Source organism: Lithobates pipiens, unplaced genomic scaffold, assembly GCF_037356315.1.
Source record: "Lithobates pipiens isolate NorthernLeopardFrog02 unplaced genomic scaffold, aLitPip1_a1.2 Scaffold_25, whole genome shotgun sequence".
Taxonomy (NCBI): domain Eukaryota; kingdom Metazoa; phylum Chordata; class Amphibia; order Anura; family Ranidae; genus Lithobates; species Lithobates pipiens.
The window spans coordinates 89,119,123-89,132,915 of record NW_027507787.1 but is presented as its reverse complement, the minus strand read 5'-3'; the positions used below and the strand labels follow the sequence as shown (position 1 = coordinate 89,132,915).

Here is a 13,793-nt window from a genome sequence, read left to right as displayed (position 1 = left end):
ATCAGACTGCAAGGCATCAGACTGCAAGGCCGGGGCATCAGACTGCAAGGCATCAGACTGCAAGGCCGGGGCATCAGACTGGAAGGCCGGGGCAGCAGGCTGGAAGGCGTCAGGCTGGAAGGCCGGGGCAGCAGGCTGGAAGGCGTCGGGTTGGAAGGCCGGGGCAGCAGGCTGGAAGGCGTCGGGTTGGAAGGCCGGGGCAGCAGGCTGGACAACAGGCAGAGACACTGGCACAACAGGCTGAACAGCAGGCATTGGAACATCAGGCGTGGAGGCAGAAGTGGGTGATGACAGAATGGTATGGGTTGGGAAAAACTTCCGTTTCTTTTTGGTTTTAGCAACTGAAGATTTGTATGTGGGTACAGGGCTGTAGGTAGTGGATGCAGCTGGTAAGAGCGAAGAGTGGAAGGATGGTAAAACAGAGGGAGCAGATCTTGAGGGGAGATTCAATGGAACTGATGAAGGCAGCTGAGAAGTAGCAGAGGGGTTAAAGGCTGGGTAGGTACAGCAGGAGGAAACAGGGTACTGGTACTTCATTGGTAGCAGGGTGTATTGGTCAGAAATTGTGGTTGTTGGGGGTAATAGAGAGGAAGATATCCCAGCAGGCTGGTATCTGGACACAGAAATGGGTGGTTGGGAGCTGACAGAAGCTGAGTACAACAAGCTAGACCAGGCCTGTAATAATGGTTGCACAAAATCTGGTTTGCACACGGTTTGTCTGACCAGAGACTGCACTGAATCAATACATGCTGCAAGCACCTGTTGAGGACAAGCTGAGTATTGCTCAAAGAAAAAGGCTGAGTCATCTTCCAACAGCCACACCAAAGACTCTACCTGAGCTGCACTAAAAGGGGGTTTATAGTCATCACCTCCACTAGAGGCATCAGACAGGGCCAAGTCTGTACAGATCCGAATCAATGGCTGCACATCCTCAAACAGGAAACTGCCCTGATCAACAAAAACATGGGCTATACGGATACATTCCAGCAGTTGCTCTCTAGTATATTCACCTAATGTCTGATGACAAAAATCTCTGTCATCTGTTGCCAGAAGCGAAAGATACAGGATATCTTCCAGATGCATTTTTCTTGGCAATAGCAAGTGTCCAGACCCTATTCCCAAGTGCAGCCGATCTGTTAGTATGGCTTCAGAATTCTGTCATGGGAGGGATGCCTAACACAGGCATCCAGCACAGAATAAACAGATCAATGGGCTGCACTGAGGAATGAGGCTCGAAAGGTAAGTGAAAATATAAATATTTATTAAGGAAAAAGGCACACGTGCAAACCAAACAAACACAGCAAACCATAAACAAGCAAGAACACAAATAATACACAGCAAACCCCAAAACCCTAAACTAACTAACTAACTATATACATGGAAAGGGAACACATATATAACAAGGCAGGGATGAGAGACAAGGGGAACAGGAGGCCAGGTGGAGGAAGCGGAAGGGGAGCCAAGGCAGGGATCAGGGGAGAAGTCACAGGTATAGGGAACAGAGTCCAGGACAGGAAGCAAATCAGGAACAGGTCTCAGGCAACAGGTCAGGCAGGGACAAGGCTAGCAGGAAGGATTCTGAAGCAATGAGCCTCAGTGAAGGGCGGGCTTATATACTTCCAAACCATACCACTTCAGGTGCAGCTGGATTATTAGAATGTCTGTTTGCTGGGAGACACCCGCTGGTGACCACCAGAACTGCAACCTTTGATGGCAAAAGCAACAGTGACACCAGCAGGCGATCCCAGCAACAACACCGTTCCTGACATGCAGGTATTACCTTGGTTTCCTCCTTTTAACTTTACACTTTCCACCAGTACACTGCGGGACCAAATTTTACCATACCAGGCCTACGGCTGTTTATCAGCCCGGAGACAACCCCCTTTCCCCAAGTGCCACCAATCCCGTATCCCAGCCTACCCTCCGCTGGGATACACCAAAAGGGGGCACATACCACCTATGAGCCCCCCACACTTCGATCACATCAGTTTCTTTGCCCCGTCAATGACCAAAGACGCAGCTGTTACAGCTGCTATGACAACCCGCATCATCGAACCCTGCAAGAAAAGTAAACACAGACAAAACAACAAGAAGAAACACCAACAATAAAATACAGTTCTATCTCAAACACAAATGGGCGGGTGGGTGGGCAACTTCTCCCGTGTTCTGACCCACGCTTGCCTCCCGACTCCTCCCCTTCTTTTTATATCACTTCACCCCCTCCTTTCTTCCTCCACTGCTCCACCCTATACTTTTTTAACCCTGTAGTTGCTTCCCTGAACCTTAAAGGGATTGTAAAGTGAATTTTTTTTTTTAATTTAAAATAACAAACATGTTCTACTTACCTCCACTGTGCAGCTCGTTTTGCACAGAGTGGCCCCGAACCTGCTCTTCTGGGGTCCCTCGGCGGCTGTCTCGGCTTCCTCCCGCAGGTGCTTCTCACGTTCATGTGAGCTCCCTCGCATGGTGAGAAGCATCTGCAGGCACGCTCCAGTGATACAGCCGGCGGCTATAGCAGCTCGCTGTATCACACGGCCCCGCCCCCGGCGCTCAGCGTCAGTGGATGTGATTGACAGCAGCGCGAGCCAATGGCTGCGCTGCTTTCCATCCATCCACTCCAGCCAATCAGCCGCCAGGCTTAATGGTGGAAAGGACGTCGGGGGGACGAGCGCGGGACTTTCGAGGGGTGAGGTAATTAAAACGGGGGGCTGGGGGCACCGGGACTGTCAGATGTTTTTTCACCTTAATGCATAGAATGCATTAAGGTGAAAAAACATTTACCTTTACAACCCCTTTAATCACGCCCAGCCCTTCACCTCCGTCCTTGCCTTCTTTTCCGGGCCTCCTTTGATCCATGCATCCGGGAGTTCACCCCCTTCTCTGGAAACCCCTTTTTACCCCCCCCCCCCCCCTTTTACCTATTCCTTCCCCCCTTTTGACCTTTAACCTTTTCCATTGTCTTGTAACCAGCCTCCATTGAAGAGCAAAAAGTTGTGGAAAGCCGCAATCTGGAAAAAACTATTTAGCCTTTTATTTAAAAATCAGGATCATAAAAATACAGACCACAGCAAAGCGATACAAAGAAGCTGATGCGTTTCACACTAAAGATAGTGCTTGCTCACAGTCTTGACATTTCTAAGACCAAGAGTGCACCTCGTGCTTGTGCTGTAATATTTTGGCATAAAACCAAGCAAAGTATTTTCTACACACACAAAAAAACAACAACATCTACCTCTTAAAATTTGTTTTCTTTAGTTCCTAAATGGCTTTTTAATTTATAGTAAATGAAAATTTTGAAAAGTGTATTTCTTATTAATGTTTATGGAAGGAATATATTGAAACAAGCTAACATGAGATTCAAAAGTAAGTCTTGTCAAAGTGCTATACAAGTATATTTACTGGGTAAATTTAGCACAAAGAAAACTGAAAACAAAAGTGATATGGTTACCCTATTGACCAACTAGATTTTATCTTTTATTCTTTGGGGAAAAAAATGAAAAGAAAATAATCTGACTGGTTATTACAATCAATATCTTAAAGAAACAAAAGGTTTTAAAAGAACTGTGATTTGTTAGAGATATATTTTACATGAGTGCATTGTTGATACTGATGACTAGGGGGCAGAATTTGCTGCACCAACTCTGCAATACAACTCTTTGTGGTTGTTACATCTATACATGTAATATATTTTAATTTTTATAACATTTTTTTTTTTCCCCAGGTAATTGTGTTACAGAACGGTGCTCGAGTTTTACAACCATCCGCAGGTCCTGGATCCTATCCTACCTACCTTCAACAACCACCCTCTTACATGACATAAAGTGGGACGGGTGGTGGAACAACAGCATAATATAGTCCCTCATCTTAAAGAGACATGACTTTCTTTTAATCCTTTGTTTCACTATATCTTCTCCCTCATATAAGATTACCGTAGTAATTTATTTAAATGTTGCCCATTTGTAAAGTTTGTAAAGGAAATAAGTTATCATTGACTTACAGAACTAAGAAAATACTGGCAAAACCAAAATTCAAATAATGAAAATAGAAAAAAAGATTATTATCTGTTTGAATTCGAATGATCGTTATGTGGTAAAATCTCTTATAGGTAGAATTTTTTTTTTGTCTATATTGCATTTATTTTTGAACATTTGCATTTAATAAAAACAATAACTTGTTTTATTTTAATGTGTTATGTCTTGTTATGAATGTCTCCTTATGGTGTCAATGGCTGGGAGAGGGAGAAGCTACTGCTGTAGTATTCACACCCCTTCCACAGACATTCCTCACTCTCCAGTATCCACATCCTCTTGAATGACATGCCTCCCTCTGCCCCTCTTCAGTGTCCACACCTCCTCCAAGACATTCCCCCCTCTGCAGTGTCCACACCAGGGGCATTGCTAGGTCTGCAAAAGATCTGGGGCTAGAGCCCATAGCAGTGGTCACCAACCTTTTTGTATGCCAGCGGGGGGTGGGGGTTGAACTGGTTATAAGCAATTTTTCATGGGCGATGGCTAGTGTTGGCACTTCAATCACCATGGTTGATATAGTGTCAGGGTGATTGAAGTGCATTATTTCTCTTGTTACATTCTAATAAATAATCAAGTGATTCAACTCACCATACTGCAGAATCATTAGGAGCCCTGGGCATGTTACTTGCCACATCTCCTGTCACCAGAAGCAGCATGTTACTTGTCACCATCACCTGTCACTAGATGTGGATTGTTACGTGCCACGTCACCTGCCACCATTTGCAGATTGTCCCTTGCCACGCCTCCTGCCACCATTTGCAGATTGTCACTTGCCACGTCTCCTGGCACCATTTGCAGATTGTCACTTGCCACGTCACCGGCCACCAGATGTGGGTTGTCACTTGCCAACTGATGTGGATTGTCAATTGCCATCCCAGCCAGTGCCACCAAATGTGCATTGTACATTGATGCTGCATTGGTGGCAGGTCCATTTAGTGAGAGCAGGAGAGCGGTGATGTGGGACGGTCAGTGAGAGATGTTATCTCACTGCTCCCCACCGTACCGCCGACATTGAAGCAAGGGGGTCTGGCTGCAAAGTGGAGCTCCATGATGACAGGAAGCATGTGACCTCCACCGTGTCATGAGGGCAGAAGAACGCTGATGTGTGACAGGCAGTGAGAGATGATGTCATCTCTCTGCTGCTCAATGCACCTTGCTCCCAAATTGAAGAGGCCCGGCTGTGAAGATCACTGATGTGGAGCAGGCAAAGAGAGATGTCATCTCTGCTTGTCCGCCCATTTGCTTCTCTTCTCTCCTCGGCCTCTTTCAAGCAGCCAGCCTGCCTGCCGCAGCAGCCTCAACCTGCTGGTTAGGCAGGGACCCTGCGGCAAGAGACTCAGGGCTATGGGCCCCAGATTTGTGGCTATAGCCCCAATAGCCACCCTCTAGTAATGCCCCTGGTCCATACTCCCTCTACAGACAATCCTCACTCTACTGTGTCCACATTCCCTCCACAGACATTCCTCACTCTACTGTGTCCACATTCCCTCCACAGACACTCCTCACTCTGTGTCCACATTCCCTCCAGACACTCCTCACTTTACTGTGTCCACATCCCCTTCCACAGGCATTCCTTCCTTGCAGTCACCTTCAGATATTCCTCCATGAACCATTCTTCAGCAGACAAACTGCCTTCTGTAAGACTCATTGCATTACTGTGAAGTGTCCACAAACCTTTCAGAGACATTCATTGATCTGCATTGTTCCCAACCCCTCCTCGTGTGTGTGTGTGTGTGTGTGTGTGTGTGTGTGTGTGTGTGTGTGTGTGTGTGTGTGTGTGTGTGAGAGACTGTGCTGGACCAGTATATGATATAATATCAGTAGAGGTGATCTGGGCTGTATTATCCTTCAGGAGAGTTTGTGAATGACTGATGAAGGTTTTATGTTGATGTAACACTACCTGTGTAGGAGTTGCTGATGTCCGAGTCCCCACTGCTGCACAGCCAGTCACATAGCATTTCCTGTATGCACTCCAACACAAAAAATCAGTCATTGGCCTGTTTTTGTTAATATTAGCGAATGATAACTTGGATAGGGTAGGGAATTATGGGATGCCCAAAAACATGCAAAACACAGAACAAGGGACAACTTACTCCTTATTTACAAAGATCCTCTTCTTTCTTCCTCCTGCACAAACTTGGTTCCTATGTACAGCACCTGCTCTCACTCCTGGTGGAAATAACAGTATAATTCTGGTCTGCGCTGATCTACTCACTGTCTCTCCTTGCTGTCTCTGCATCCTCTCTGGCTTGAGTCCTTCTAACTACCTTCTATGGTGGGATCCTTCCAGGCCAGCCTCTCAAGCTCCAGCTCAAGGTAAATTCCAACCCCGGTAAGGGGTCTCTCAAGGGCCACCAACAGCCTACCTCAGCACTGCTTCTCAATCTTCCACCCAAACTCCCTGCTGGCATGGCATGTCTATTTAAGGGTTTTCTCAGTTACCTACCAAGCCCATTCCTGTTGATTGACTGAGGGCCCATAAATGTTCATGGCAGCCCCTCCTAGCCTACACCCACTAGTTCCAGAACATTCTCCAATGTCCTAGAAACAGGGAAGGCACCAGAGATCTCCCAGGATAAGCTGCCCAGCCCTGGCCTCTAGTAACCCTGCCCCAGATTTAATGATTCAGGTCTAATCCTAAGCCAGTTAAGTTTTTGCTACTCTCACTACTAGTAGCACACACTACAGCATGCTACACTGGTGGGACTTTTAGGTCTTAGGCTGCTGCTTCTCTGAAAGCAATGCAAATACATTTTGCAGAATAATTTTGGAAGACTGTAGAGACATGTTCAATCTAAAGGTATATCACACTTGTGGTTATATTCAAAAAGTTTATAAAAGAAGTTAGTTTACAGATGATTGGTTAAACTGGATGGACTTGTGTCTTTTTTCAACCAGTCTAACTATGTAACTATATGAAAAGCCAACATGTCTTGAGGGAACTGCCTTCGCCTTCATCAGGACAAAGTTGGAAATCATCCACCTGACATGCCTGATTTGACACTACCAACAGGTACCCCATGGGCAAAATATGGTTCCAAAAAATCATCCCCCTGCCTCCCGGCGAGCTGGGGCCTCCTCCAATCTGGATTGGTTCCTGTATAGGCCGGCATCCCTGGCCTCAAGTGCACAGGAGGACCCCCCAGAGTTCTCAGACCTATTTGCACCTGTCGAGGAGACTCCCCCAGGGGCTTCTTCTGCCCTTTCTTCTACCCCTTCAGCTGAGCCCACGTCGATGGTAATGTGGAGGTCCTAGACCTGAAATTACACACCTTACTGCAGAATTTAACTCACAATATATCTAAAGAAGTGGGGGAAATTGATCAAGAACTTAGAGGTTAGATTAATCAGTTGGGTGAAGGTACTGACACCCTGGAAAATAAGTTTGATGAGTTAGTGAAGTATGTACATGTTTTGGAATAGGATAATGCAGCACTGAAGCATACTCTGTCTCAATTACAAATGCAACAAGAAGATCTGTAAACAGGAAGTGGCATCAGAATCTGAGGATTTGTGGGGTCCCTGAAACGAAACTGTAAGTAAGAAAGAAATACACCCCTATCTATTGGGCATATTCAATACATTGGCTCTTCATATTTCAAACCTAGATTGGCGCCTGAACAGAACCCACAGATCCCTGGCTCCCAAACCAGCTGATGGTGCTAATCCCAGAGAAATTGTAAATTTCCATTATTATGAGAGTAAAAAAGCTCTGACAGTGGATACTCACACTAAAACCCTGCTAGATTTCAAAGGGGACAAGATTCAGATCTTCAGTGACTTACTCTAGCCAAGAGACAGAATACAAAATGGCGACAAGTCATTGAAGATCTGAATCTTGTCCCCTTTGAAATCTAGACGGGTTTTAGTGTGAGTAGCCACTGTCAGAGCTTTTTTACTCTAATAATAATGGAAATGGATGTGGGCTCAGCTTGTGCGCCATTACCTCTCATTTACAAGAAAATTAAGTTATATATTGCTGGGGATTCCCCATTTGGTAGCATCTGAGATGAATCCCATCATATGGTTGGACCATGTGCCCATCTTTTTAGACCTCACCCTGTCTACTTTTATTAAGATGCCAATGGCAGGTCTTACAAGTCAATAACTTTTACAAACTTCTAAAATTAAAGAGCAACTTACTGAGAAGCTTTTGGAATTTTTCCAGTTCATGCTGGTACAGTGTCGAGGGCCTCCACCTATGAGAAACCCATAAGGCTTTTTTAGAGGTAAGTGTATTTATGCAGGGTCTCGTCTGAAAAAGGAGACCAATCTTTAATGATCTTTACTTATTACACAATTGTGCACTTGCTTCACTGCCCTACGGTGGAGCACCTACATACTGTTGTTTCTTTATGCAACCGTATTAAAGCTTTGGGTATGAGTAAGGTTTCAAAGTCTATGTTATGGTCTAGACAAAAATGTTATGAATATGCTAATAAGCTTCATAAGATGCTAGTATGCATCTGACTTAAACCACGTCTTTTCCTCTCTACCCCTGCTTTTCAGCTTCAGCCAGATGGTTCTCCAACCTATTGTCCCCACACCATATCTAAAGTTTTTGGGGATTTTTTTTTTTTTATCATAAGCTTTATAACTGTTTAAATTCAGATCCACAATTCCACTTTACACAAGGAAAATTTTACACTTGTTATGTCTTTCTCCATCTGTCTAAAGTATCCCCAGCTAATTATTCAAGTTGAATATGACTATACCTGCTAAAGAAATAGGAGTCCTACGTCATCTGACTTTACGTAAATCCCCTGTGCCTGATTTCTTATTCATATTATAAGACCTTCCTTCCAATTTTATCTCCATATTTGGTGAGTTTATTTGCTTCCCTTATAAGGTATTGTCTCCCATGCTCAATTTCTACACGCCTTCATCACAGTTGTCTCAAAACCAGGTAAGGACTAGGGATGAGCTGAACACCCCCCCCCGGTTCGGTTCGCACCAGAACTTTCGAACGGACCGAAAATTCTTACAAACTTTAGACCCCCATTGAAGTCTATGGGACTCAAACGTTCGAAATAAAAAGTGCTAATTTTCTGTTCAAATTTTTTATTGAATAGAAACATAAGAATAAAGGTTACAGCCAGACACATTCAAGACTGAAGATACAGCGCATGACATTAGTTTAACAGGGATATAAGTCAAGAACATAAACAAAGAAAGCATAACTTATTAGACACAGAGCATACATAGCAAAGAGTATTACGCTAGCTCTCTTCAAGTTAGAACAAGGAGAATAATGAATATCATTGAGTAGGAACTGGTATAGGGGGAAGAACACCCTACCAAATTACAACATAACCAACAAAACTACTATGTCGGGTGTAAGGGGTCTTCCCGGGGTAGGGTGTGTTTGGACACAGTTCACAGCAGACTTGGGATTTGATAAAGCAGATCTTGGCGTTTATTCGTGGTACAAACAGTCCAGCAAACAAAATATACAGCAACACCGTGCTTTCTAAGTACAACAAAAATAAAAGTCCTAGCCCGGCTGGGCGCTTACTAACAGGTTCTGCTCACCTATCTGACACTTACAAACACAGCGTCTTTCGCCTGGATATCGCAGGGTGAGTTTTAGCTCCAGCAGTGGCTGTGCTTGCAGCTTCCTTCAACACACAGATTGTTCATTCCCTGGCTGAGAAGCAATCACCTGCAGACCCTACAGAGCCTTTAGCTTCCCAGGCTAATTAGGATCCAAGCTCACCTGATCCCAAACCCAGAACTGGATCGGGGGATGTGGAATGACAGGTCCCTCTACCAAACCTACCTGCCATTCCATATAAACCCAGGCCCGGCAAAATTAAATAACAACTCAGCAGCATATCGCTGCTGAGAAACTGATCCATCCTGGATTTACCATCTCACACTGTGTAGCAACCTAGGTGAGATGTACACCCCCTCGATCACTTCTCCAGTGACATGTCTACATATCCCCCCCCTCTTTTTCAGACCGGAGGGCTGAGCCTTTTGTCCCCACAGACAACTTACCCTTGACAATGCGTCAGCATTTGCCTGTAATTTCCCTGGCCTGTGTTCCACAGTGAAATTAAAGTTTTGTAGGGAGAGAAACCATCTAGTCACTCTTGCATTTCTCTCCTTGTTTAACTTCATCCATGTTAGGGGGGCATGGTCTGTCACCAACTTGAATTTCCTGCCTAGCAAGTAATACTTTAAAGATTCTAGGGCCCACTTCACTGCCAAACATTCTCGCTCCACAATGGCATAATTTTTCTCGGCCGGGGTTAGTTTTCTACTCAAGTACGTCACCGGATGCTCCTCACCATTCACTACTTGTGAGAGTACTGCACCTAAGCCTGTGCTAGAGGCATCTGTCTGGACCAGAAATTCTCGCCTGAAATCGGGGGTGACTAACACAGGTGGTTGGCACAAGGCAGACTTAAGGCTTTGGAAAGCCTCCTCGGCCTCTGGGGTCCACGTGACCATTGCTGTCTTTCCGCCCTTTGTCAAGTCAGTTAGCGGAGCAGCAACTGAGGCAAAGTTCAGCACAAATCTACGGTAATAACCCGTAATACCCAGGAAAGCTCTAACCTGTTTCCTTGTCAGGGGTCTAGGCCAATTCTGTATTGCCTCAATTTTATTTAGCTGTGGCCTAACCAATCCTCTTCCAACAATGTAGCCCAGATATTTGGCCTCTTCTAGGGCTAGAGCACACTTCTCGGCATTTATGGTCAACCCTGCATCACTTATGGCATCCAACACGGCCTGTACCTTACAGAGGTGACTTTCCCAATCAGGGCTAAAAATGACCACATCATCGAGGTAGGCGGCTGAGTAATCACGATGTGGTCGCAGAATCAAGTCCATCAACCTCTGGAAAGTTGCAGGCGCTCCATGTAACCCGAACGGCATCACTACATACTGGAATAGCCCATCAGGGGTGGAGAAAGCAGTTTTCTCTTTAGCCTCGTCAGAAAGTGGAATCTGCCAATAGCCCTTTGTGAGATCGAGGGTGGTTATGTACCTGGCGTTACCCAACTTCTCAATCAACTCATCTACCCTGGGCATAGGATACGCATCGAACTTGGAGATCTCATTCAACTTTCTGAAATCGTTACAGAACCTCCAAGTTCCATTGGGCTTTGGGATTAGCACAATTGGGCTGGACCATTCACTCTGTGACACCTCAATTACCCCCAGAGCAAGCATACGTTTTACCTCGGCAGATACGGCTTCCCTACGTGCCTCGGGTATCCTATAGGGCTTAAGGTTTACTCTGCTTCTAGGCTCAGTTTCAATGTGATGATGGATGAGGTGTGTACGCCCTGGGAGGTCAGAGAACTTGTTTTTGTTTTTCTGTAAAAATTCCTGAGCCTCCTGTTTCTGTGACACTGATAGAGTATCACCTACCTTGACTGGAGGGATTGGTGGTGACAAATTATTAACAGTATTTGTCGCCACCAAGGATTCCCTGTCTTTCCAGGGCTTGATCAAGTTTATGTGATAAACTTGGAAAGGCTTCCTTCTACCTGGTTGGTGCACCTTGTAGTTCACCTCACTGACCTTTTCAACAATTTCATAGGGACCTTGCCACTTCGCCAAGAATTTACTCTCAACAGTGGGGACTAGTATAAGGACCCTATCGCCTGGGTTGAATGTCCTGATTCTTGCGGACCGGTTGTAAATTCTACTTTGGGCCTCTTGAGCCCTCTGGAGGTGTTCCCTTACCAGGGGCATTACAGTGGCTATACGGTCCTGCATTTGTGCTACATGCTCAATAACACTCTTGTATGGGGTGGACTCATTCTCCCATGTCTCTTTTGCAATGTCTAGTAGACCCCTAGGGTGATGACCATAGACCAACTCGAATGGTGAGAACCCTGTGGACGCTTGGGGCACCTCCCTAATAGCAAACATGAGGTAGGGTAATAAATGATCCCAGTCACGACCATCTTTTGCCACCACTTTCTTCAACATATGTTTCAAAGTTTTATTAAATCTCTCCACCAATCCGTCCGTCTGGGGGTGGTACACAGAGGTACGGATGTGTGAGATTTTAAATAGTTTGCATAATTCCTTCATTACTTTCGACATAAATGGCGTACCTTGGTCAGTTAGGATTTCTTTGGGGATCCCAGTCCTAGAGAACATATAAAACAACTCACGTGCAATTGTTTTAGATGCAGTGTTTCTTAAGGGTACAGCCTCAGGATAGCGGGTCGCATAATCCAGGACTACCAAAATATACTGGTGTCCTCTAGCTGACTTTACAATGGGACCCACTAAATCCATGGCAATACGCTCAAAAGGCACCTCTATAATAGGGAGCGAAACCAACGGACTGCGAAAATGTGACACTGGGGCACTAACCTGACATGTGGGGCACGACTCACAGTATTTTTTAATGTCATCATATATGGCCGGCCAAAAAAACCTCTGGAGAACCCTCTCTCGCGTTTTGTCAGTCCCCAAGTGTCCCCCAAGAACATGGTTATGTGCCATGTCAAGCACCTGACGCCGGTACGGCTTAGGTACCAGAAGCTGTTCCACAATCTCATCTTTAACCTTATTGACTCTATAGAAAAGATCATTAGTCACCGAAAAATGTGGAAATCTTTTTTCAGCATCTGGTTCCTGAGGTACCCCGTTCATAACAGCAACCTGCTCTCTCGCATTTTTGAGAGTGGGGTCCTGTAATTGTGCAGTCCCAAAATTATCGCTAGACACCTCTAAGTCTAGTATATTTTGCTCAGTGGGAGGAGCCTCCTCCTCCCCAGCCAGGACCTGCAAAGGAAAACAATCATTTTCATCCTGTACACTTTTATCATTCACAGTGGACAAGGCAACCACCTTAGAGGTATCCTCACTCCTTTTGGGGATTTTTCTTTTTTCCCAGAGAGCCCAGAATAAAGGAAAATCGCGCCCCAATATTACATTATGCATGAGGTTTTTAACCACACCCACTTCATATTGTACTGTGCCTTGTTCAGTCCCGACTTTAGCCAGCACTATAGGGTACACTTTTGTATCACCATGTATACACACAACGCTCATATGCTTTTTAGACTCTAAGTCCCCAGTCACCAGGCTAGCATGCACCAAGGTTACAAGGCTTCCTGAGTCCATTAACGCTTTAACAGGAAAGTCATTGATTGTGATGTTACAGATTTGCGGTTCAGTCTCTAGTCCAGGAACTGCAGCACAAGATGGTTCCGCAAATAGCGACTGACGCCGGCTAGCGTCACATTCCATGGGTTCAGAGGTAAGAGGGCAATGGGCCGACACGTGTCCCGCCTCATGGCATCTCCAACACTGGATAGGGCCTGGTCTCTTTGGCAAGGAGTCCTTTTCAGAGCCCCTTAGCCACCTGGGACCATCACCAGTCTTTTGTCCCTGAGACACCACTTGAGCCCTTTTCCCCCCATCAGCACCCCTCCACACTCCCCCAATAGATGGAAGTCTCTTACCAGCTGACGGCACAGATCTGGCGCTCCGGGGAGGTGAAGATGCTGCAGGAACATCACGGAGGTAGTCCTCAGTCGCCTGGAACCTTTCCACAAGGTTGACAAGTTCGTTTGCATTCTTAGGATCACCTTGTCCCACCCAGCGTTGCAGGTCAGTAGGAAGCACTCGGAGGTAGCGATCCATCACGACCTTCTCTAGGATTTGTGCAGGAGTAGAAGTGTCTGGCTCCAACCATTTTCTTGCCAAATGGATTAGGTCATACATCTGGGACCTCGCTGATTTGTCCAGACTGTAGCTCCAGTTGCGTACCCTCCGGGCATGGACTGCAGT

At 45.7% G+C, this 13,793-nt stretch overlaps 1 protein-coding gene across 2 annotated transcripts in view; it reads left to right on the top strand.

Annotated features, from left to right (window-relative positions):
* LOC143930373 (membrane-spanning 4-domains subfamily A member 4A-like) overlaps positions 1-4,179 on the top strand; it is a 57,992-nt gene extending 53,813 nt beyond the window's left edge. For both annotated transcript variants that reach the window (XM_077454651.1, XM_077454650.1), the window contains one exon: positions 3,722-4,179. In XM_077454651.1, coding sequence (XP_077310777.1) covers positions 3,722-3,820 — 99 coding nt within the window. In that variant the 3' untranslated portion in view covers positions 3,821-4,179. The remainder of the gene's footprint in view (positions 1-3,721) is intronic.
* The last annotated feature ends 9,614 nt before the right edge of the window (positions 4,180-13,793 follow it).